This window comes from Scomber scombrus, chromosome 3 (genome assembly GCF_963691925.1).
Source record: "Scomber scombrus chromosome 3, fScoSco1.1, whole genome shotgun sequence".
Taxonomy (NCBI): domain Eukaryota; kingdom Metazoa; phylum Chordata; class Actinopteri; order Scombriformes; family Scombridae; genus Scomber; species Scomber scombrus.
The window spans coordinates 14,875,366-14,902,315 of NC_084972.1; the positions used below are offsets into that span (position 1 = coordinate 14,875,366).

The window sequence follows — 26,950 nt, forward strand, 5'->3', positions numbered from 1 at the left end:
GTCAAGAATTATAACTTCTCCTGTGCTTGGCTATAAATGCTAAATATGGGAACTTAAATTAAGTGTTACAATAAAATAATTGATTATTTGCTGTGATTTGAGGGTGTGGTGATATTTCTGACAGCCAAGCTATTGTTCTCTACTCTAAGTAAATAAAATGACTGAGTGCACTCACAAAACGTTCTAGAAAGTTTGTCCTTTAACATCTTCCTGTGTTGTGGTGAGGCTGTTTTTTCATCTAATGTTTCCAAAGGCCAAAATGAACTTTTGGTCTCAACTTCTATTCAGACATCCTTCACCTGCACAGGAAAATTATCATCTGAACATCTCAAATTTCATGAAAGCATGAAATACGTACAACTAAAAAGGTACAGAGCTGCTACTATTTTGACCTTGTGGTAAAACTGTTTCGTAAACTACAAATCCCAATGTCAAGAAAGGACTTTTCATCTTAGCCAAAAGTGAATCAACTAATTAAAAAATTACTTTTTTCCAGTGATGATGATATGCACTGAACTACACTTAGAAAATAGGGTAATCTAGTAGTCATTTAAAAAGTTTTTAAACACATACAATCACATTGAAATATTAGGTGATAATCTTTGTAGTTGCCTGCGTAAAAAGATAGTTAATCAGTGTAATCTGCTAATCCTTCTGATAATTAATGGTTATTATACAATGTCTCTAAGTCATTTTATTTCTACATACTATTACAATTGTTATGCTAACGTAGAGGCAGTAGGAGGTGGAGTTGTTGTCTATGGAGCAACAGAAATCAGGTTTCCTCTGCGACTTACACGGCAGATACACATACATGGGTCAAAACTGAATAGTGAACAACAGATCAAAAAAGCATGTGAGCTCTACCCCTGTGATGATTATTACTCAGCTTCAAATGGGACTTTTATGCAAATATCAATATGTGGTGGTTTGAAATATTTCCAAAACCAATATCATGATTGAATTGATTTATAATTGAAGCTCTATGATTTATAGTTTAGTAATGAGAGGGCAAACTGGTGTTGATGTTGTACAAATATATTTCCAATGATTGAAGACAAACAAGATGCCGAAAACTTACAAAATGTATATAAAAAAGGGAAACTTGAGGAGAATGTTCACGTTGAGACTGTAAGTTCATCTTTTTCACACATTGTAAAATAAATGATACCAAAAATACTTCCAGACATTTCTACATCAACAGTACAGCATGAGGATTTTCCAACTGTGTGCAACACATTAATTTGGATTCAACAGTCAGATTGTGGACTTCAGCACACTCTAGTGGGGTTTCTTTACAGTCTACTAGACTATCACGAAAACTCAACTTCACTGTCAATACTCAAAAAACTAAGGAATTCTTTGAATGTAATACTAGGGGATTGCAGCTGGTTTCATATGTAATTACAAAAAGATGTTTCATGTGCTTTTAAATTAGTGCCACTTGCCTGCTAATAAATCGGCAACTGACCAACAAATTACTTTTTTTTTGTTTTAGTATGAAAACATTTTTAGGCTCTTGAATTAAATAGCAGCATGGAGGGAGTATATCATTTCTAGTCATGATTACTGTTACCCTTAATCGATACTGTTTGCTACATTTCAGACCTCTTGTAAGTCCGAACTTTGTTTCTTACAGTTTGTATATCAATGTCCCAATGCAGTGTAAATTATGGAAGACAAATGGAAGGTTTTAAATTCACTGCTCATTACTGGAAGCTACAAAGTTAAGTTTGAATTCAGACAAGACTGGGCAATATATCGGTATCATATTGATATCATTATATGAGTCTAGATATCATCTTAGATTTTGGATGTCATAATATCATATAAGTGTTGTCGGTCCCTGGTTTTAAAGGCTTCATTATAGTAAAGTGTTTTAATGTTATGTACTTAGACTGTTCTAGCTGTTCCATTATTCGCCTTTACCCACTTAATCATTACATCCACATTACTGTTGATTATTTATCAAAAATTATACTGTGTATATATTTTGTCAAAGCACCAATAATCAACCCTACAATATTGTCACTATATCGATATTGAGGTATTTGGTCAAAAATATCATTACATTTGATTTAGTCCATCTCGCCCAAACCTAAATTCAGTATTTCTCACAAAGAAGTGCATAACTTTTTCAGTAACATAAATTCCTTTGTTTTCTTTTTTGACTTTTAAACTTTAATCTTCATTTACACATTTTTCTTGTGAAATGGAAAATGTGTTATCAGTTTCTAAAAAAGTAAGACCCATCAAAGTAGTCAAAAGCAATATCTCCGTTAAGCCATTTTTTCTGAACCTTAATACATTTCCCTAAAAAAAAAAAAAGAATAATAAAGCATTAAGCATGTCGAGGCTCCTCCTGACGATGAAGGGGGACAGGGTTTTTGAAGAGTGCGATCTGAGATAATGAAACTTTAAATTGTGGAATTTCACTTTTCGCATAAAATCATGGTTGACCCAAAAAATGTAAGTGCCATTAGATTCCTGTGATCTTGGACAGTTTAATAAATAACTTTAAGCATTATAAAGCTAGAGCTGACAATTTAATCTGGCATTAAATTACCCTTTCTTTATCAGTGAGTTGACAGTACGCATGAATAGAAAGATTGATGGCATCTTACCACTTCTACTGAGCATTGTGAGAGACTTTTTTCACTGCACATGAACACGGATTTAAGGATCATTTGATTATATTTCAACCTGATTTCAATGTACTTGTTTTAAAGTAGAAGGCTTACTGTATATACACAATCTTGTAAGAAATCCTGTATCTATCAGGAAGTCTAACTTCACTTATACAGTTTCACAGTATCAGTTTGTTAGGTAAAGGGTGTGATTATAAAAAGGTCTTGAAGCTGAAGTGAGTCTAATTCTATCCTCACGTTATCAAGTATTGGATTTGAAAGAAAGATGACAGCCTTCATATGAGAAACAGAGGGATGTATAATAACTTACAGTATATAAAGAGGTGAGTTGAGATAATGCTTAAAAAAGGGTTGTTAGGTGGACCTCAAATTCTACATGATCACAGGATTTGGATTTTCTTTTTGTACAGAAGGATTTGTATACATCTTCCACCACTGCCACGATGTAAACCGGTAATAAGTGACAACTGAAAACATTACAGCACCCAGCGTTTTCGTGTCAGCTGAGGAGATGCGGCAGTCATGGCGAGAGGTCAAAGTTCGTCATGGGGAATTTTCAGAGCGTGGTCACAGAGGTCTGCATGATATAAAAACACTGAATTACAACACAGTCCCTGCAATAGTCACCAGAAGTATGTAACATGACACAGAATTTTTAGGAAATAATCCTCAAACACATGTTTAATAAAAAAAGTCAAATACACACCTGTTCTCTTGCTGCAGAGTTTGTCTTTGACATTATCTGTCTCATGAGCGAAGAACTCGATGATTTCATCTTCATGCTGCTCAACAATCGTTTCACACTGGAGAGAAAAGTCAACATGCAGCGTTACAAACTTCACAACTCGCAGCACAGTTCTCAAGGTCGAGCTAAACAAATTATTGTACTCACTGAAAATTTTAAACTGGCTGTAACTCTTGAATCCAGCATGGCCTCTGAGAGGTCCATGGGCTCCCCACTCCGAGATTTGACCCTAACGTAGGACTTCCTGTTTGTGGAGGAATCTGTGCGCTCGCCGTAGTCCTCCATTCCCTCACACACCATCTCCATCAGCTCCATGAGGTTTCCCTCAGAGCGCGCCAGAGGAACCTGGTGGCACCGAAGATCATGAAAATGTCTGAATTAACAGATGTGAGGTTTCAGTCTATGTCAACTCAAAATGTATATATGCATGTTCTTTTACATTTACAATTAGAAGAAAAAGTCCTTACTGCTGGTATCACACTTTAAAATGACCATTTTGAATCAGTTCCAGTTATGTTATCCTCTGGTGTACAGCACAGTGCTTTCAGCTGTTATCTTAAGTAGGGCTGCAACTAACAATTATTTTCATCATCAATTAATCTGGCAGTTATTTTCTTGATTAATCGATTTGTTGTTTGGTGTTTAAAATGATAAAAAATAGTGAAAAGGCTGATCATCATTGCCCTAACCCCACAGTAGGGCTGGGCAATATTAGGATATCATAATATCGTGATATGTCATCATCAGTGTTGTCTTTTCCTGCATTTAAATGTTGCATTACTATAAAAATGTGTAATTTTCTGAACTTACCAGACTTTTTCTAGCTGTTCTGTTATTTACCTTTTACCTACTTTGTCATTATATCCACATTACCGATGATTATTTATCAAACATTTCATCGTGTAAATATTTTGTGAAAGCATCAAGAGTCATCTCTACATTATCGATATCGAGGTATTTGGTCAAACATATTGTGATACTTGACTTTGTCCATATCACCCAGCCCTACCCCACAGTTTCCCGACCAACAGTCCACAACCCAAATACATTTAGTTTACTGTCATAGAGGACTAAAGAAACCACAAAATATATATTTAAAAAGGTGGAACCAGAGAAAAAATCATCAATTAATCGCTGCAGCTCTTATCTATTGTTTTGATAATAAAGTTTAGTAGTCCACTGTTGCTCAGTGGTCTGGTGACAATCAGATTTTACTTTCTTGATCCCTTTTTCTCTCACCCTCAGCTCAATTTTTCAAATGACATTGCTTTTAGTCTTGCAATACCAAACAATCAGAGATCTCTGCCCGTGAAAGTCTGGGGATTTTCTAAATGCACAGTAGTTGCTTGAATGACAGTGAAAATGGCTGCTAACAAACATTTTGTCAAAACATGCTTTACTGGAGGAAATGCTGCCCCCACCACTCTCCTCCATAGTGAACTCCATGTCACCACCCCAATATGAAGGACTACCCTAAAGACTTTGGATTGGTTATGCAATGCAGGTTTTATTAAACTCTCTAATTAATCCCACCCAGTTTGAACAAAGGAAGCTGGGGAATTCTCCATGAGCGAAGCGTTTTAGACTGACCTGTGAGTCTACATCGCTTCAAACCTTTCTGCAGAATTGGGTATCGTTTCAAAGTTCAATATCAGAACCAGCACAAAACTTGAGTTCCTATAGTTATACTATAATATTCCCCATTTATCAATTTCTTACTTTACTGAGAAAACACTAAATTTTTTACAAACAATTTTATGAAATTGCATTATTTTAAAGCTGTGTGAGCACAACAGCTGTACAAAGCTTACAACAACAACTAAATAGAGTACAATACAAAACTAAAATAAGCAAAGTCTGGTCAAAAAATGGGATATTCAATATTTGACAGACATGATTTGGTCAGTGCTCATACTGTATACCAGCTCAAGTCATGGTCACCTGACAGTAATATTCAAATTCACTCATCTCAATGTGAAACACGACACTGTAAAGGCCAAACCCACATGTGCAGCTGTACTTCACTCGTGTACAGCAGCAGTAAACTGTTGCAGGCTGCACACTGAGTTGGACACATATCACTACGTGGCTGTGCTGCTGCAGCCTCACCTCTTTGATGGACTGGCTGCCGTCCGGGTTGATCCTGAAGGAGCCGGTCTGGATCATCTTCTTCGGATCTATCTGCGAGATGGCCCACTCCATCTCATCGACCAGAGCCCTACAGGCTGAGAAAGAGCACACACACACACACACACACACACACACACACACACACACACACACACACACACACACACACACACACACACACACACACACACACACACACACACACACACACACACACACACACACACACACACATATATGACTTATCTGCGAGTGCGCTGTGCATTAGTTGCTTGTGTTGAAATGGGGGACCTCCACACATACCTCCACATCTGATGTCCTGTCCTTGTCTGGCTGCCTGGCAGGAGCTCAGGAGGAGACACGGAATCACACACGCTGTGAGCAGGAGAGCAGCTTCTCTCATTTTTGCATCTAAACACAGATTTGAAGGAAACAAGAGACTGAAACACGTCAACCGGTAAAGAAATATTGACGTGTAGCCGGCCTCAGTAGTGTTTGTGTGCGACCACCAGCACCCAGAGAGACACGCGGGACCAAAAAACACACAGTTTGTCAAACTTTTCATTCAACTTACGAGCTTCTGGTAGTGTTTTCGGAGAGCACCTATAAGCTTTTCCACGCTGTTACATCGCAGTCGGCGAAATGTGGTGACGTAGACACCGGAGCTGCGGGACAGGATGAGGCCGAGCTCGAGACAGCGACCTCGTGCGGCCGGGAAGTAGCCAAAAGCTTTATTAATAAAAACCTTTGAATTTCTAGTAGTTTCCTCAAGTTCCCCTCCACATGTTTTGCTGGTTACTTTACGTGGATGTTTGAGCTTCACAGAGCATGTGTGTGCAGAGTTTGACACCAGAAGGATGTTTTCACATTAGTCTGCTGAAGAAAGAAAGGTTTTCTTGTGTGTTCACCTAAAAATCGGACTTTATGGCACAGCTCACTGGGCCAATTCTGGTCCAATATTCAATTTATACAAGTGTAATGTGAAACCTGAAGCCTCCAGCGCACAAACACTGACATTTTGTGTCCAACAATTAAACATCTGAAATTAATTGATACTGCAATTTTTAATGAGGGGAATTCATTACACAGAATTTAACGTGGTATACTGTTTTTGAGGAAAAAGCAGACATACATTATTGTTCCAAGCAGATATTGTTGTATGTCTGGAAGGGATCTTTAAGTTTTTTTTAACAAAACGATGGAACTTTTTATTTATTTGTGGAATATATCAGACACATTATAATTCAAAGTAGAGTATTGTAATACTCTAAACATGCCTGGAGAAGATCTTTAAATTAAACATGAGACTTACTGTATGTTGTCTAACTTTTGTACAGCTGCAAACCACAAGCTCATTAATTAAGGTCTGGATTTCAGGTCAGGTTTCATATAGCTATTCAAAGATAGCTTTTTGTGAACTGTGAGGTTGAATTTCTCCATTCGTCAATGCAAAGGTTGAAAAAGTGCAATCTTGTTTGGTATAGCTTACACGAGAGGTAAACAAGCCTCTGTAGTATACCTTATAACCATGTTTATTTATTTTTGTTGTTTGTTGGTTTATTAAATTATATACTTAAAATCAAAAGTTTTCAAAAGTAATTTAAAAGGTGATCTGAGCCAACCGCTCAGCCGCTACCACGGCAACAGAGAACCACGCTGTTGGAATGTTCTGGAACGTTGTGGTGGAATGTCTTTGACGTTCTGATCTACATCCAAACTCATTTCTAAGCCGCGTTAGTTTATGATGGCTAAAGTTTCTCAGTCTAGCACAGCTGCTTTTCAGGAATGAACTGACAGAGAAACTGTGCAGGACACGGGGCTACAGTTACAAGCTCTTTATGAAAGCTTCTTTTCCTGTGGAATTTGGGAAACCATAGACTGTCTGAAACTGAAAAATTGTATAAATAGCCTATGCAAATTCCCAGAGCCAAAAGGCGATGTCTTGACACTTGCTTTGTCTGACTAATAATCCCAGACCCACATATATTAATTTTACAAACAGATAAAAACAGAACATCCTCACAATGAAGAAGCTAGAATCAGAAAATATTTGCACATTTGGCTTGAGTAAACAATTTCAATGATCAATATGGTTGAAAATCAATTTTCTGTCAATTGACTGTAATGTATTTATTGACTTAGTTTCCTCTCTAATTACTGGGGGTGGTCAACATTCCTGTCAAAACCCTGCAGATATGAGGCACAATTTGTGCTCAGCTGTTATCTTTGAGTTATAGCTAGGCCACCAGATCAATGCAATTATTTTCAATGAAGTAGACATATAAAGTGACTTTTGTATTGCCCAAATAAATACGTAAGTCACATTTTAAATAGGCCTTGTTTTACATTTACATTTTGTCATTTGGATGTGCTTTTATCCAACCTGACTTACAAGTTTTTCCAGTAATTAAGTAACATCAAGGATATTATTATTGAATCAAACCAAAAATCAAACTTCAAGTATTAACTACATGTTTCTCTTCTAGACTACAAGAAGAACCAGCAAAGATTTAGAAACAAAAAATAATCTTGTTTTTTTACTTTTATTTATTCAAATAGGGGAAAAAAATACATAAAACAGGGAAAACAATTTAAAACAGAAAACCTAGTAACACAAATCAGAGAACCACTCTTCGGTTGGACCTCTCAGCATATAAAATGATGATTTCAGAAACCAGACTAGGTCAAAACCTGATATATGGCCTGGTGTATGAAACGCTGGAGGGCTTCTCATTTAAATGAATACAGCAAGTCAGAAAATGGTCTCTTACAAATACTTTTACTTTGAAATGCAACACATGATGCAGTGATCAATAACTGAAGTCAGCCCTGTGTTTTTAAATGGAATTAGCTGGAAGCAAATGTCCTGAAGGGACATGTTCTGTGAATGCTGCTTTAAAAACACAAACATAAAATATTTTAAGCTTCTTTTTTTTGTTATCCCATTAATGGCTGCCTATCATACAACTTGTGCCAATTTCTATTATTTGAATTACACCTCAGCCCATCTCTTTTGACATCAAGTACTATTCAGTTGTTTAAAAAAGTTAAATTACAAAAAAGGTATTTTGTACAATTTCCTTTTAACATTTGGCATGATTTGTCATTTAAGTTGCAAAAATCTAAATATTAATGTGGATCAAAACTGAAATTTTTCACGAGAAGCTCACAATTTTACACATCTCCAAGTGGAATTATACAATAAATACTAATAAACATTTCTCAAGAAAAACATGTATGATGGCAAATACAGAACACCTTGGCTGACATAAAAAAAACATAATTAGAAAATATATTGAGATCAGTTTCTTTAATGAGACAAACCATACAGAAGCTGCTCATATTTACCATTTTCAAGAAGTGCCATTGGCGGTGGGCGAGTCATTTTTCTTCTGATGGGGATATTAAATTATCAGTGGCAGGCACAGTTGGGAATACTCAGCACCTCTTTAACGGCCTCTAGACTAACAACTGTTCACATGCTCTTATACTGACTCTAATTAACCCATTTTACAGTTGTGTTGTTCTACCAGCAACAGTGAGTTTCTTCAATAAGTTTGAGTTTGTTTTTGATCGACTAGTGTCCCACAGATCCCAGAAACGAGGCACAGTGGTGAACACAGGAGGCACTGAGGTCGTCTGCACAGAAATTAAAAAGAAGTGCAGCTTATTATTTGGTCAAAGAAAAGGTTTGGTTTATGTTACAGCCCAAACCAGAAGTGCACACTAAACCTCTAAAAATGTTTAGTGTTATTATCTCCTTGTCTAGTTTTTTTCTCTGTATTTTTGTTTCCTTTCAATAACACTATACTAATTAAGTTCATTTAAGAGCACAAGAGGACATGCAAAATATCAAAATGTGTCACAATTAGAGGCATCTGTCATATTAGCACATATTAGCACACTTGAAACAGTCACACATTCATGTTTTGAACAGTTACAAACTCTTCTGACACTGCTGGTGCACCAGAGTCGAGTTAATCACACAGACACGGGAAGCCCTGAGATGGAGCTACAGTGAACATGTTTCATGCTGCTACCCATGATGCAACACTGTACTTTTCTTCTCATGTTTACCTCACCTGTTTGTGCCACACTGCCAACTGCTAACCTTTACTCCATATTCAGTCCAGAAATTAAATGTAAAACTTTTCAAAAAGAAAAATAAACACCTAATAAAACTACTTACAAGCCAAACTATCATTAAAAAAAAAAAACTACACATAAATAAACTGATCTTAAAATAAACTGACCTAAGCTTAACTGAGAGCGAAATTTAAGAAATAAAGAATAATAGAATACCAAATTATAATCTTCAAATGTGCAAGCTCCTGACAGTCTGAACAAACTCAAATGACTGCTATCAGCACTCACATTAAATGTACAGCAGATTCATAGGGAATGTATACATGTGCATAGAAATGTATACTTGGAAATTAAAAAAAAAGATTGGAAATACAAAGAGCGTACAGTCGGACAATAATTCCCATATCCAGAAAATATATTGCATTAACTGCACACAAAGAGAATGAATGACATAAAACTGTCATTCTCTTATATAGTATAAAAAAGGGGGAAGTGTGACTAAACTCACATAAGTGATATGTCGATATTAAATATATTAATAATTTATAAATCTAATATAAACATCAAGATGAATGCTTTAAATGACTTTATTTTATTATAAAATATAATAAAGTTACAGGCAGCTGGAAACTACTTATTTCGTGTTTGAGTTTTCCTTTAAGTTAATTAATAGCAAAGCATCTACATCAGACTTTTTCTTTTAGTACCTACGTTCTTCTCATTGTGGGGGAGAGTCAAAATCTGAAACGATTTTTTTCTTTTCTTTTTTTATATCATGACAGGTAAGCCTCAAAAAAGGCAAAGGTTAGAAACATGAAAATAAAACACAGACTCCTCCAAAGCGCAGCCTGTGGTGGTCCAAAGTTTCTCTAGTGCAACACTGGCTAAAACAGCCAACTGTGAACTCTGAACGTATCACTCTGGCATCTGAATGTTATCAAAAAGACGGTTAATTGTTGTGCGATTTCTAATGGGGAAGTGATCATAACTGTAGTGTCTGGATGGCTTACTGCCACTGTCTCTAGTGGAAAGGTTTGGAGAGGCCAACAGGGACAAACATAATATAACGGACCATGAGGTGAAATTGTTTTTATCAAAAATAGGTTTACTATGTCACAGACACTTCAATATCTCAGACATGTGTCTTTATAGCCCAGATATCCAACCATTTTTGGCATAAATATTTTTCGACACACATACTGCAACATGTTGCTGGCTGAAGTTGGAGAGATATTTGCGATGGAAAAAAAACCCTGATTTTTTTGGGTGTACTATATATTGCAAGGACACTTTAAAAAGCCTCAGGCACCGAGAAGCGAAGATAAAGACATACTGGCCGAGCTTCAGTGTTCCCACACTTCTGTCAGTGTTCTTCAGACACCTCCGCCACAGTTCAACATTCGTTCACAATGTTTCCTCCTATCTTTCAACCAAAGTGTCCGTATCCATGTCATTTAGCAAGTAAATGTCCGTGTGACGTGATGGTCCCATTTGAATCTGAAACAGACGAGAAGGAAGAGATAGAGATTTTATCAGTGAGGAGAGTGTTGTATACAGCTTATTTCATAAATCTGCATTTTATCATTCATTATGACAAACTGTATTACAAAAAGAAGAGAGAATTGTAAGAGAAGAATTATGGAAATGCTCTGAAAATTGTGATACAGTGAAAAAAAACCCCACATAAGTACACAGTTAGTACGCACCTTCCCTTTTTCAAATTATGACCCGTGAAAGCATCTGTATTACTGCGGCTCATATATATATATAACTCTTTTCTCAGGGAAAATAATCTCAGAGACTGCAGATATACAGAATGTCAGGTGTTGGTGGTTTAATGTAATAATAAGAAAAAAACATCACAATCACTGCTGTAGTTAGATTAGTGAAAATAGGATCCAATCATTCGACAATTTGACTTTGATTGATTATTATAGATTTATTAAGGTTGCTCACCTTGGGTGAAAGTGTTACTTTCCCAACTGAATTTTCCTCATTTAATCCTGGAAAATCCTGGAAAAGAGCATTCCTACCTACTCTGATGAAATGAAGGTGAAAATATAAAATGTCGCCGTTTAACACCTTAATCTGACAAAAAGTATTCAGTTTCATCTTTTAATAGTGTGTGGGCAACCATTAAAGTCCAACACATCTTGTATAATTTAAATTATTCTTCAGGTAATTTAACGATTTGTATTCAGGATGCTACACTGTGACTAAACACTATTTAGGAATTAGCAAGTTGTACAGAGTATGTAGTATAGTACTTTACTTACTGCACTTACATCTGATAATAAAAATGCCACAGAACAGGAATTAATAGTTAATATTTAAATTATAGATTAAATAAAGATAATCTTTTATTAACTAATTGGCTAATATAAATATTCAGACTATGCTTTCCTTTGTTTCTATTTTAAATCGATGATGTGTGCAACTAAAAAACACAGTGAGTCCTATAGACATTCAGACAGAAGACGCCAACAAATGTCCATGTATCCATTATCTCACATTTATTTTGGACACATGGTGCGTTTCATCCAGTAGCAAAGTACACACACTCACAAAGAGCAGACATGAGTGTACACAATACTACATTGAAGTTTTCTATGTAACAGTTCAAATGTGCAAGATTATTTGTCAGAGGTATTCAAATGACACTGTATGATAGATCAACCCTGTCAAGTTACATTTCCTACCATTTCCCATCTATGAAAAACTTAAAAACCTTATGAAAACTTTGAGAACTCTGAACCAAAGAGATAAATCTTAACTTAATCCAGTAAAATAACAATTCAACATCTGAAAGAACCTGAGATCTTTACTGTGATGACTGGAGCAACACAGCAGGGAGAGTGCAGTGAAGACAAATCGCTGTCCGGTTTCCCCAGTTACACTCAGCTAGTTGGGCTTCATGAGAACTGACTCCAACAACCTGCACTATTAAGAGAATTTAAATTCCGACTGTTTCCATAAGACTTGTATGCTAAATAGTTCATTACTAATGCTTTTACTGGTTAATACGCAAATCCTGGATATTGCTCAGTTAGATTTAATTTTAGAGTTACAGTTCTGCCTGTTGAGTCAGTAAATGTTTTTTTTTTGTTTTTTTTGTAGTTTTCATATATTAAAGTAAAAACTTTGATCAAGAACTAAAAGATAAAATTACTGACAGGTTGACTGCTGCTCATAGTTGAAGTACAAATGAGAAAATAAATGTCAACCCTGTTGGGACACTGGAGATAATAAAATCCCAAAAAGCCTGAAGAAAAATACCTTAAGTCGTGTCAGTGAAAGATTTCCTACAATGTAGCCTAATTACCACCTATCAGACATTTATTCACATTTTGGATGTATTAGTGATGCTTTGTTACAGCCAAATGACTCTAAGAGGGGAAATGATGGCACTTAGATTAATATAATCTTAAATAATATTTTTTCATAAACAAGCTCCCTCATCTAAATCTCTTTGCATTGGTTTGTTAAATATGCCTGTTGTTTGACAAAACATATAACACATTAAATCTTAAATGTATTCCGACTGCAAACAGGTTTGTGTTAAAAATTAAGTTAAAAGTATTTTTTTTCTTTATTTTCGTAAAAAGAAAGAAACACGTCAAAAAATGTACTAACAATGATGAGAATGGAGGACAAACAAACTTTTCTGAAGGCAGAGAGAACAAACTTTTTCCCATTCCCTTAAAACTGTCTCATTGTCATGTGTTTACTGCGCCAGAGCTGGAGACAAAAATACACGTCTATACGGTCTATATTAAGAACATGACCAGTGCAGAGAGCTGGACACACTGTAGCTTCATTTACGGATGCAGTGCAGCAGAGTTGTGATTTTCTTAGGTAAACGACTTCATTTGAATGAATTTGACTTGACTGGGTTTTATTTTCAGCCGTGGCATTTTTAGACTTTCATTTGACAAATGACTACTTTCAAGGGTAAAGATTGTAAATCTCCCTGAGACAAACTTTGATTTGGGTTTTAAAATCAACTTGACTTTGTACTTGTTTCAACTTCTGAATCTCCTTTTAACACAGCTTTAAGCTACAATATAAGCAGTTATTTTCTTTTCCTCTGCATAGCAGCAAAAATCAGTCTGAAAGTTTTTCCTTTCAGAAATTACAACCATATGTATTCTTATATACTACATAACGTAGTATTATAATTACAATATATTTTCCATCCCTATATTTTATGTATATGTCGACCACAGACAAATGATGTCCAATAAAAATGAGGAAATTACCTTTATCATAACATAATTACACAAAAAGAAGAAAAAAAAACAAATGAATTTGTTTACAGTTTTTTTTTTTACACTCAACACCAAAGCTCTGACAGTCAAGGTGGAATGAAAAGGGCTCCTGCACAGCGCTAAAAACTAAATTTGATGCCTCATTTCCTTCACTCTCGTTGGCATCCTGATTATTTAGGCACTAAAAGCAGCTCTGGGGATGAGGCTGTAGTCTTATGAAGCTGTGAATTTTCAGCCAATATCTAAATACCACACTGCACAAGCTTTAAAAACAGTGATACTACAGTAATCATTTGTGCTGGTGTAGTATTGATGAGGGTGATTTGGTGCCTACAAAGAACCAAATTATGATACCTGACCTCACACAAAATAACCACGTGATATTTGCCAAAAAAAATGCTTTCAAGATCCTACATTATCTTAAGAAGTCCTGGTTGTGTACACGGCTAAGAGCCACTCCGAGGAAAGAGGAATGCTGGTGGTTACTGTCCTGCTCAGCTCTAAGTGTCGTACTCAGACTGCTCCTCTATCAACACAGCCGGTCGATTGCTTACCCTGCTACCAAAGTCCAGACAGGAAACCCCCAGGGCAACCAAACAGTGCCATGCCTGCAGATGACAAAGTAGCAAGAAGTCAAGACACAACAGAAAAGAACAAACTGTTACATTCCTAAAGCCAAAAAATGTCTGTCAGAGGTGAATATTATGTTTCATGGTAAGCTAACTCACCAGGTAGCCTACAAAGCACAGATAGGCAATAGAGAGGAGTGCAGCCAGGACGTAGAGCAGCACACTGTTCAGCGCCGTCACATAAACCACCACAAAGTACATGTTGATTGCGCAAACCATCAGGATGACGATGCCTCCGGAAATCTTCCACACCCTAAAAAGAACAAGCAGACAGGACAGGATGTTGAGAAATAATGTTGTTTTTTTTCCTGAAAAATGACGAGGCTCCTAAAAATATTCCATGTTGTTGCAACTATGGCGATGTGCTACAGATATATCAAACAAGCCTCACACGTCTGTAACAACAGTTTTCTTGCATCACAATCTTTCCTGTAAAACTATTGAGTAAATCCTTAGTTTGCATAACTGCACTACAGCTGTCAACATGACTGCATTGGATATTTGTTTCATAAACAACATAAAACTACCATTCTGGAGTCACTCAGTTTCACATTTACTTGGATGAATGATTAAAAATATACAGATTTCACTTACAATCCATTTGCAAAATCGTTCATTATGGACGTCAGACTGGTGAAGGTCAGAATTGGGATCAAAGCAAATGGAAGCTGTGGGATGAAAAGAAAATGAAGCAAAATGTCTCACAAAATAATAAATATCAGCAATGAATATTTTTAAAAATCAACACGTGTACTGCTGGTTGAGTTGAGACTTGGGTAACATTTCTGAAAGAATTCAATTTGACAAGATGATGAATGACTGAGTCTGACCTGCATGCTCTGCAGCACATTGAGGAAGTCGTTCATCCCCGTCAGATGCTGCACATCCTGAAAAATGGCTACCAGCAGAGTAGGCGTGATGGCGATGGAGCGGGTCAGCAGCACACGCGCAAAACGGGACCACCGCAGGTTTAAAAAGCCCTTAGCAAACACAGAAGCAAAAATATGAGCATACACGCTTATAAACATGTTTGTTCAGGCCTACTGTACATATAAATAACAAAAGACAAACTTACCTCCATAACAAACTGGCCGGAGTAAGTGCCTGTCATGGTGGAGCTCTGTCCAGCTGCGAGGATGCCTATAGCCCAGATGTAGAGGGCGGCAGGGCCAAAGAAACAGCCCAGGACCACTCCCTGAAGAAAACAGCAAAAAAATATAAGTAAGACTATTTAATTTTTATTCTATTATGTCTATTCTTTATTCATCTCTCTAAATGACTTTAGTTCATAAAATGCTTATATTCAAATGATGCTTAATTGTTACGATATCTCACTGAATGTATTGAGGAGAGAAGAAAGTTACTTTTAATGCTTGTTGTAATTTTGGTTTGATTATTTTGGTGCAGTACGCTATTTACACCCACACGTGTTTCCAGTTGATCTTGCCAAGACTGACTGTGTACAAACTGTCCTTGACTGACTCCCTGACTCGCCTTGTTTTGGTGTCTGACATCATCATTGTAGACCTTTTTGGAAATGTCATAGTAGTAAATGCACAGGTGTTACTAATAATATTAACAACAATTGTGTTCTCTTTAGGCGTTCCACATCCAGTGCCTTGATACTGAGCTGGTTCACAGGGGCATGACCTCATCATGAAGGGTATTAGTTGCACCTCTGCTTTTTTAATGTACATGTGCTGCCTTCCAATTAAGTACTGCATTTTAAATACATGCCAACTGTCATGATAACTTGTTTCTGAAGTTTGTATAAATACAATTGTTTTGTACAAACAGAAAATCATCTATCATGCCAAACTGATATTTAAAATGTTATTTAAACTTTATAAAGAAACAGCAAAAGAAGCTCTTCCTCGCTTTTCCTAAACACTCAAAACCTGCTTGCACCGTTCTGTGGGCGTCGCATAACTGAAAGCTTCCCAGCTGCAACCTGAGCAGAGGTCTACCCTGTCAGAATAAAGGAACACCTGTGTGGGTGTGCAGCACCTTTAAATAGAAACTTTGTGTTGGCTCTTATCTCTTAGTCAACACAGAGTAAACAGGCCTTCTCCCTGTAATTATACTTTTTCTCTTATTAGGTTACAGTTTCATTAATACTCATAACTGGAGAGAGGCTGCTATGTCAGATGGGTTAATGTCCACTGTAAGCCCAAACAGAAGTGAGTCCTCCACTTGAACATCATATAAGCACAACTCCAGTGAGGATTTATTGTTGTTGTAAAGAAGAGCAGATGGCGTACCCCTTTGTAGATATCCACCTCAAGTGTGCCGTTGTTTAGAGGGAAAAGGTCTGAGTGAGGGCTGCCGGTTGCATTGCACATAGCATTCTGCAGCCAGGAAAATAAACACACACATTGTTATTCCAATTCCAGTCTTTCGGTATGAAAACAAGCTTTAACAATACTCAGTATAGAGCAATGAATTATGAATACTGTATACCCACCACTTCCATATTGGTTTTATTGAAGAAAGACTGAGCAAAGACTGCTACGACAAAGACGTTGATGAGGAAGGAGATGAAGAGGGCGATAGTCGACTCTATGAAGAAGTACTTGTTGGCCTCCTTTACCTCCTTCTTATTTCTGCGATCGATTTCACGAGACTGGTGCATGAAAGAATAAACATTGTAGCAATGTAACTACCGGGACCAACAGCACCAGTCAAAGGTCTGCACACTTTCCAGTTCTCTTGTACTCATAACTTAAGAATCAATGTTGTTTTTATTTTAATAATGTAACACAGTGTTGTTAATAATAACCCTTCACTGATCTGCATGGTTCAAGTTATAATTACATTTATCAAAAGTCACATTACTGTTATTGTAATATATCATTTCCAACTTGCTGATTCTTAGCTTTTCAGTCTTGCTTATCTGTATGTGATAACAGCTGTGTCTCTGACCTTGACCAGAGCTGAGTGCAGGTAGATGTTGTGCGGCATGATGACAGCGCCCACAATTCCCACCGCCTGCTCCAGCTGAACAGGCCCGCAGCCTTCACAGTAAGGTACAAACATCCCCTTTAGCAGCTCCCCTTGGTCTGGCTTCACAAGCACATACTACAGAGAGGAAACACAGTCAAATATGTCAAGGGGCCATGCACATATTATGATGTTTCAGTTGTCAAAAAACACTTGAATTATATAGGAATACATGGTAGAGCGCTTTACCTCATAACCAAAACTGATGGCCATTATTGTGATGAGTATGGCAAAGAAAGCTTCAAGTTTCCTCAGGCCTACAGAGAAATAAAAAAACTGCATCAACACTGTGATGCACAGACTGGTTGCTGTGTTTTTATATCTGTAGAGGAGAATCACATACCATATTTGTCTAAAAAGAGGAACACAAATGTGTCTGTGATGGTGATGAGGACTCCTCCCCACAGTGGAATCCTGAAGGAAAAACAACATTTTTTTAACAGAAATATTTCGGACACTGTAAAAAGAACACTGGACACTGTCACATTTCACGAACAAGCAATAAAGACGGTACCTGCCCACAGAGAGAAGGTTGAGAGCTATTGCACAGCCAATGACCTCCTGCATGTCTGAGCCAATAATTGCCAACTCCACCATCAGCCAAAGGATGATTCGTGGGACCTGAACCCCAAAAAAAGATACATATAAGTTCAGCAGATTATATCACTGAGCAGAGTTTCATCATCTTTTTAAAACTGAAATTTTGCTGAATCTCATATCTCACAATGGCTTTCTTTTTTTTAATGTAAGGGGAAGTTTAAGTGGAACGTATACTCACGGTAGGATACTGGCGGTTGCAGACTTCAGCCAAGTGCATTCCTGTGACAACCCCCAGACGTGCAGCTAACCTCTGCAACAGCAGCCCAATGATGGTGGCTACAAGGAGCACCCATAGGAGCTGAGAGAGAAAGATCAGAAACTTCCTGTTCAATTTGGACACTGATGCACATGCAGAGATGAGCACATTCTGAGATTCAAAACTGGTATTTCTTTCTCATTAAACAATATGGAAATAATCATAATGCATTTATGCCTTTGAAATAAAATTTAAAAAACACTTCTGGACAAAAGGGGAATATATATCTGTATGAGGAGAACAAAGACCTGAAATGAAACACTATGTGGAATCACTTCCTTAAAGCTGCAGTTGGTAAGTCTTATAAAAGTACCTTTTTGTCATATTTGCTAAGACTGTCACTATGTAAAAACAGCATTACATGAAACTAGTAAAAAAAAAACAACCTGTCTGATGGAGTGTCTGACAGCTGTCAATCACTGCTCACGCACACAGCCCCCTCCCCCTTCCTCTTCAGCTCCGTCAAGCTCATATCTCTGAGAGCGGCTTCAGGAGCGTAGAGAAAGTAATGGCGCAGCAACGACCATCAGCAAGGACAAAACTACTGATACCTCCGTTACCAACAACAGCATACACGGTCGCATGCCGTCGCGCGCACGTCAGCCTCCTCTGGGGGAGGGACTTTGGAGGCAGAGCAGGAGTGCAGCGGAGAGGGAGGGGGAGGGATCTGAAAGTTGTACTTCTTCAAATTTGACGCTAAGTCCTCTCTCTCCTCAAAGTTACCGACTGCAGCTTTAAATGTGGAGTGGAAATCTAGCTAAAATAGATACCATAAGAGTTCATACTGTACTTCATGTTTTTTTAAACCAAATGTACAGCTATAACCACAGCACCGCCCTGTTTTGCTTTATTGTTTTGATTTTTTTATTTATCACCTTAAAGCCAGCTTTAGCTCCAGACTGCAGGTCTGACTCGATATTTCCAGGATCCAAGTAAGCAATGCTCATCAGGAACCCTGGTCCAGTGAAAGCCCAGAGTTTACGAAAACTGAACACCTGAAAAACAGAAATGTGTTACTCACGCTGTAGTTTGAATTTTAAAAAGTCACATAAAGAGCATAATTACATCTAAGGCTAAATTCTTCAAGTTTTGGGCTTCAGTTAAATAAAAAAGTCACCGATACCTGGTTGACATCCTCGGGAATGGCCACTTTGTCCTCAAAGTATGTGGAAAAGGGCTCTTCGTCTGCCACAGGTGAGGCAGGAGGAGAGATGGAGCTGTACTGGTTCGTCTGAACGACCCTATTGTCCGGAGGGGAGTCCTCTAAAAAAAACACAAAAGTAAAAAACAGACAGACTTTAGTTAGTGATCAGAAAAGAGAGACTAACACAGAAAAAAGTAAGTTATATGTTTATAGAAGCCTGATGTGTCCAAGCTTTCCGCCTATAAAACAAACACAGTGTTTCAGCGACTCAGGTGCCAGGAAAGATTTTTATCTTGAACCTGGATCTCGTTGTTGTGATCCTGTTCTTCAGTCAGGACAACAATTCACTAACCAACTGAACCGCTGTGATTTGCGGTTGCAGAGAAATCACTTCAACAAAGTACGGTTTGAGTGATCTTATCATATTAGGGCACCTGTTACATGTTGACAGATTGATGAGTAAATGTGAAAGAAAACCAAAGCAAAATGTATTGTCAGCTCCATAAAAATCTTTGATCTCATTTTTATAAAGAATAATTTCTGTGCGTTGAGATTTAAACCTTTGCAAAGAGCGTGTGTCACTTCCTTTTTAAAATCTAAAATCAAACTCTCCATATCAAGTCCGGCTAATCAAGTCAAATCTGAGAGAAATCAGTATTTATTCTGATGTTTACTACACTGAGATGAAGTGCAGGACATTTTCAGATATGACCAAACTGATTCAATTACTTTGTTTGGGTTTTGCAAGTTTGGGTTTTATAAAACACAACTTACAGCAACAAAACATTTACTTCACAAACACAGCTCATTTTTTTTGAATTTTGAGTGAATTGCCATCTGAAGAGAGAGCATTTTTTGGTGTGAGAGAAACAGCAAATACAGTCTTTTTAAAATAAACCAAACTTTGTAAGTCATGTCCAGCACTCCTTAAATAGCTTTACAAAATACTGCTTTAGTAGCTCAGTACTGTGGGAAAGTGTTTGAACCAAAGTACGTTTGACTTGTCTGAGCTTTCTTAAAGCAACAGTACGCTGTTACAATTGATTAACAACCAGAAGCAACCACAGTGGAAAACTAAAAGCAATTCAACTTCAATTTAAAAACTACAATATAACTAATTTAGTTCAAGGCTTTAAATTCTATTTTTTTTTAAAACAAAATTCAAAGTACAACTATTAATGTGATCTACTCACTGAGTTTAGACCTTTCTGTCTTTTCTCCCTCCATCTCCAACTCACAGCTGGTCCCAAAGTCCACTGTTCCCCTTACTGACAAATGACTCTGCCTTCAGATGACTCTGCTTTTATCATCTCTCTTTTTTTTTTGTCATTAGATGTCACAACCACACTCTGACGTCACATTTCTAAAAAGGACTTATGAACATAGCAAAGTGACACCACAGCCTACAAATCAATCTTGGGCTTGGCACTGTCAATAAAAACGCAACTCAAGCACAAATGATAAACAGAGCAACTCTTAACCCCCAAACACCTCACATAAGCGGTGAAAAAGTTATACAGGTCATAAATAAAACATTCAGATTGTCAAATAACTGCAACAAAATGATAATGTATGATCCAAGAACCAAAATAAGGACAATATAACATCTGTACAGTAAATATTCTGTCAGATTACAAGCTATAAACTGTGTTGCTGTGAGTGTACGATAAGACGTACTAATGTAAAATATTGTTTTAAGCACCTCTGTCAGCATGCACACTGACACTGAGTGTGTGTACTGAATGTATTGCTCCCTTGTTTGACGTGGTGTGTGTGTGTGTGTGTGTGTGTGTGTGTGTGTGTGTGTGTGTGTGTGTGTGTGTGTGTGTGTGTGTGTGTGTGTGTGTGTGTGTGTGTGTGTGTGTGCGTGTGTGTAATGTGATGATCATGTTTCTGTTATCTTAAGTTGTTATACCTTCCAGGAGGTCATCGTCTTGCACGGCCTTCATCGGGGCAGGTCGAGGGATCCCTGGGAGCTTGAGGGATGAATATCAGCCTCCTTGCAAAAAGACAACATGAGGTACATAATATGAGTGAGAATGAAAAGACGTCTCTTAAAAGTTCATCAAACACTTTTTTCTTTGATAAAACACCTAAAAATGTATTGTGTTTGTGTCCAACAGCCCAAAATAAACCACTGATATGAACACAAAGGCAAGCAGCTAATCCTCCAAGACTAAAAGGATTCATGGGTAATTAAATTAGGTGCTGATTCATTTCCTATACTCTACATAGTTTGGCCTAAAAACGAACAAACATTAGCACGAGCAGCTTCAATGAGAGGTGTGACTGTGCAACATTTTGTTCTCCTAAAATTCACGAGTCCTATCATGACTAAGCAGCATTACCAGCATGTGAAAGGTCACCAGTGCTCTGACCACAAATGACAACAGTTGACATGAAACCTTGAGTTGGCCATCGGCGCCAGTTTCAGTTCCACTACAAGCATCCTTCCTGTTCTACACACAGACGTGGCCTATTAAAGTGGCTTTTTAACTCTCCACCCAAGAGATTAAATGCGATTTGTCGGCCCCCGGCAAACTGCTGGATCTTGTAACAGCCTGCTCTCTGACACAGAGAGTGAAGTTCTTCTGAGAGCACATGACTGTGGGATCATATGAGGGAAAAGACGAGCGGAGGTAGCTGACGGAGCAGCTTTTCCCAACAGGGCCTCTTGTTCACTGCTCAACACGAGCACATTTTAACGTTAGCGGCCAAATGTAAGATGTTTCTAGTCTAACTGCCACCACTCTAAAAACATCACATGATAACAGACATGAGGTCTACTGCTTTGGAAAATTACTGACTTTTCTTTTCTTCTTTCATTTGTGTAGATTTCATGTTTTTTGCCAACATGCGTGAATAGTGGATATATAATAGGGTGTCAACCACCTCGTCTTTACTGCTAACTTCATTTAAACCTGCTGCCCACAAAACTTTTTTTCCAGAGAGACAGGAAACAGGAGCCCAAACTAAACTGGATGCGTTTATACCTAGCGTACTGCTCAGCATGTTTAATAGATCAAACTGCTTCAGACTGTGTTTATATACAGTGACTTTCACATTGCAGATTAAACTGAAAACACTCATTTAACTCAGTTGTTCACATCTCTTAAAACTGTCTGTGCTTCTTCTTTCTTGATTTTAACTCAAGTGCTTATTTAGATGATAAATATTACATTTGAAATACAATTTTTGCTCCAATTTTACAGCAGTGTTACAAAATGTAATTACTGAGAACTTAAAAAGTAGTCAATAATTAAAATGGGACATAATATAAATGTATTGGTCGACCAGATTTTGAAGTCAATATTAAACACGGAGGTCTTATTGAATGGTTACGAAACCAAGCCGGCAGATTGCTGATCTACCATCACGGGGCCACAGGGCGCTTCATTTTTCCACATCTTTTGTGTGTACTATACACTATATTTACTATACTGTGTATAGTTATCATTTCTGATAAAGATATGGTCAAAAACTAATAATTATGAAAAGGTCCACACTGAAAATAAGCTCTACTTTCCTGCGTTTTATCTTTTTGACAAATACCGTACAAAGATATGAAGCCTCCTGGTTGAGGCGGTACATTATTATTTATTTTCAATAAATAATTTCAACCAGCCACCCACTGTCTCATGAAGCTTTTTCAAAATCTCAAAAAATTTCTCTCTACATTTTTCCAAATCTCCCGACAACGGACCGCCCAGCGAGCTCTCACACACAACCCTGAACCCTCTGACGCTCGGCCTCCTCACAGAAAGGTTTTGTTCAGCCCACTGCGTTGTTGCAGGGTTTAACATAAAGAAGTATTTCATCTTGCTCTGGCCGGGGTCACAGGCTCACTGTGTGTATAATCTCTACAGGACGGCATCAAAGAATGACAAAAACGTCCTTTAGCTGTTGACGGATGTGAGCTCACTTTGATGTTGTAGATTCATGTCTCATCATGTCTTAAGGGTGAGCGACCTTTGTTTAAAACAAAACTATGCTACTGATAAAGACTGAAAGGGAGACGTCAGTGGGGAGGGATCTTTATCCTCAACGCCTGACTGACAATGTAGATGTGAACATTTTTTCTTTTAATATGAAAACAGACAAACAACAATGTCTGATCTGTCCTGCTTCGCTTTTGACCGACCTCGCTGCACTTTGTATATGACCCCTGTCACTTGGTTGTCAACTACCGGTGCCTTGGGGCAATAAATATAAAACTGGACTATGACACATCCACATGTTCATTACCAGTCTCACTAGTAGCAACTTTGCAATTATATCTGATATGACTTTACACCTGTTCACTATCTGATGCTAATCACTTTACTGTGTAACTGTCTTTTAATGTGTGAGCACAGATCTAATCAAAATCTATGTGCTCCCAGATGTAAGAGATGGTAAAAGAAAAATTTGGAATTTAAAATAAAATCTATATAATATCATAAACATCAATAATTAACATTACCAGTATGGAGTAGTTCATTATGAAAAAAACAGCATGACTGATTTTTACTTGACAAACACTGTAGTGCGAATGGGACTGGACAAGCTGGTAGATCTAAATTAAAAAGTGGTTTAGTAAGAAACCACAGACTGTTAACTCATCCATGTAACGTCCTCCAAAGCCCGGGCCTCAACGAACACTAATGAGACCTAATCTGCCCAGAACAGTTTCACAATCACTACTGTTCATCAATGACAACTCCCAAACTGACAAACGGTCTGTAATTTTACAGACCACTAACACGAGGCGAATAGAGTTTTATAACTCAAAAGAATCGCAACATGATCACAAAACTGTATCAGTCTTCTTGTCTAAGTGTTAAAGCAACATGACCAAAAAACAAAAACAAAATCAGTGCCTGAATTAATAATGAAGCCATTTATAGCTCTGTGGCATTTTTTGGCAACATCACACCTGAGAAAACAAGCAGAACAAATAACTGACTGTTTCCAAATGAATACTGTTCTCTTCAGCTTTCACATCCACTCCAACACAAACACAGGTCTGTCAACACATTCTGCTATGAAGGAATAATAAAGAGTCCTCTATGACACTGTTTGATAAGGGAACACATTTTCAACAACTGGTCCATCAAGATCACGATCACACCTCACTCACAGTCTTATCAACTGAACCATTAACGACTACTTCAGTTCATATACAGTTGTGTGCTTGCTGCGTTTCTCAAAGGTGCAACCACCACAAAAAATTTTAAAAAGTTGTGGCTAACTAGATGGTGATGTGTCTGCAGCAAGCCCAAGCCGCCGCTGAGCAACCGTGTAGGTATAATGCCCTCCAAAAATGTGTAAACAGTGGAGTGGAGAGTTTTTTGGATTTTTTTTGTTGTTGTTGTTGTTGCCATTAACTTTGAGGAGTTAATGTCATGTCCTGGGCATTTAAGGCTGCTGCTGGACCTGGCTCACTCATCTTCATTGATGAAGGCAGCAGCAGAATGAATTCAGAAGTGTCTGGACACATTTTTTCTGTCTATGTATATACAAAGCAGTTCCTCCAATCTCATCCTGGCTTCATCCTGCAACAAGACTTCCAAACACACACTGCCCCTGCAACCAAAGATTTTATCAGTGACAAAAACTGGAAGGTTTTAGACTGGACCAGTCAGCCTCCAGATGTAATGCTGAAAAGCAGATTGAAGACAGAAAGCCCCCTGTAACAAACTTCAACTGAAATTGTGTCAGTAGGTCGCAGACAACTCAACCAAATATCAGACTTTATCACGTGTATTTCACTTTTGCGCATGTGAAACAGGGGTAGCTCAATATTAAAATGGCTCGCTGAATAAAATGACAAAATGTATGTGCTTTTAAATAGCGAGAAGTGAAAGCTAAAAACCTGTCTGTGCTTTTATATCATTGACCTCACGTTCAAATGACTAAAGTAACGTCAGCAAGAACATCCTATTTTACTGTGCTGTTATCATAGTTATAGAGGACACTGAATATGTGAAATACAACAATATAAACATATAAAAACGTTGGTACTCTTTAACATTATCAACACATCTGTGACAGTGTGGGATCAAGCTAACGAGTTCCCATGATACCTGCCTGTTAGCTGCCCGGTTGGTAAAGCTAACGTAACCCCCTGTCAAAGTAAGAAAACGTCCTTACCTGTCTATACTTTACCTGAGGGTAAAAAGATTATATTTTGCCGATTTAGTCTGGCTTTAAACTGACATATACATGTATGTGACTTACTAACACGTTATCAGGCTAAATAAATTCACGGGCAAAGTCGTATCTTTCCATGGCGACTGGAAGTTCAAGACCCCACTGCGCATGCTCACAGATCATTGCCTGTTCTGATTGGCTAATGGATCACAATTGTTTTAGCCCTGGGTTCAGTCTGTCAGGTTGTGCCAACGAGGAACCAGCAAATGCTAATGCAGAATTTTTGGTTAATGTGTTATATTAAAGTTTATTTCAGTAGGATAAACCCCTTCAAATTAACTTCTCGTTTTCAAGGGTGTCCGAATATTTATTTATTTAATCCTTTATTTAGACTGGTGAGGTCCATGTATCTTTTGGTCATTTTCTTTTCAAGAACAAGTATTGAAAAACAAAAAATGAGTGGTTATTTGATTTTCGTTTTAAATTACAAAAGATTAAATTGAAATAAATAATTGCTGTTTTTTTTTCCTGGTCAAAAAGCGGTGAGCAGAACTTTAAAAAATGGTTTGCTTTTCTTTTCATATTTAGAATATTAAAACATGAAATCACTGGCAAACAGAAACAAAAAATGACACCTTTTTTCATATTCTGAGACCAGAGAGCGCAATAAAGAAAGAAAACATTTGTAATTTAACACTAACCAACAGACCGTCATATGTATCAAAGAGAACAGTTACAGGTGGTGCCAAATCATGAACACACAAAACAAAACAAGCTTCCTAACCCAACAGATTCCCACTGACTCACTACAGCTGAAAAAACAACTGAAATAAACGAAATAAAAACCTTCCTGGATGCACTAATCTTACCTGTCGAAATAAAACATAGACTACTCTGAATCTGACAGTTAAATTACAGTGCAGTGCCGAAATATTGAATTTATGAAAATAACAAAGTAAACCTACTGCCCAGATCCTGAAACCTGTAAATAGTACCCCAGACGAATTAACATTATTTTACACAAACTGACAGGGTGTGAACATAGGTGGGGGTCCGGGATCCCCCCCGGAGAAACTGCTCCCTAACTGCTCTACTGTTCTGCTATCTCTACTGTAGATGAGATGATATACCAGTTTCAGCATATAATCTGAACTACACTGTGTGTGTACTTGCCAAAGAGGGGAAGACATCCTGTCAGGAATTAAAGAATTGGCAGAAGATGTTCTACTGCAACAAAAAGGGAACAAGGTTGTTTAGGTTCAAGTCTTACTATTGCAGATACTGGCCTTTATTGATTTATACTATTTATTGA

General features: G+C 37.5%; 2 protein-coding genes across 5 annotated transcripts; both read right to left on the minus strand.

Annotated features, from left to right (window-relative positions):
- Positions 1–2,841: 2,841 nt before the first annotated feature.
- On the minus strand, positions 2,842–6,157 carry cnpy2 (canopy FGF signaling regulator 2). The gene is made up of 6 exons (XM_062416031.1): positions 6,098–6,157; positions 5,827–5,934; positions 5,503–5,618; positions 3,541–3,738; positions 3,355–3,451; positions 2,842–3,225 (listed from the first exon to the last, which is right to left on the minus strand). Exons 2-6 carry the CDS (start codon positions 5,924–5,926, stop codon positions 3,182–3,184), a joined length of 555 nt encoding a protein of 184 aa, XP_062272015.1. The 5' UTR covers positions 5,927–5,934; positions 6,098–6,157; the 3' UTR covers positions 2,842–3,181.
- Positions 6,158–8,039: 1,882 nt separating this feature from the next.
- LOC134004803 (natural resistance-associated macrophage protein 2-like) lies at positions 8,040–25,786 on the minus strand. Of its 4 annotated transcripts, XM_062444201.1 has the most exons (17): positions 25,639–25,786; positions 21,422–21,505; positions 19,486–19,625; positions 19,238–19,357; positions 18,285–18,404; positions 18,021–18,127; positions 17,850–17,920; positions 17,696–17,763; positions 17,429–17,584; positions 16,971–17,129; positions 16,768–16,854; positions 15,582–15,701; positions 15,337–15,486; positions 15,101–15,174; positions 14,606–14,759; positions 14,432–14,485; positions 8,040–11,106 (listed from the first exon to the last, which is right to left on the minus strand). In XM_062444201.1, the coding sequence occupies exons 2-17, from the start codon at positions 21,453–21,455 to the stop codon at positions 11,029–11,031; spliced, it is 1,692 nt and encodes a 563-aa protein (XP_062300185.1). In that variant the 5' UTR covers positions 21,456–21,505; positions 25,639–25,786; the 3' UTR covers positions 8,040–11,028. The 4 variants fall into 4 exon arrangements, with proteins under 4 accessions (XP_062300185.1, XP_062300193.1, XP_062300201.1 ...); XM_062444209.1 differs by lacking the exons at positions 21,422–21,505; positions 25,639–25,786 and adding an exon at positions 20,700–20,777; XM_062444217.1 differs by lacking the exon at positions 8,040–11,106 and having other exon boundaries at positions 12,106–14,485.
- Positions 25,787–26,950: the final 1,164 nt, after the last annotated feature.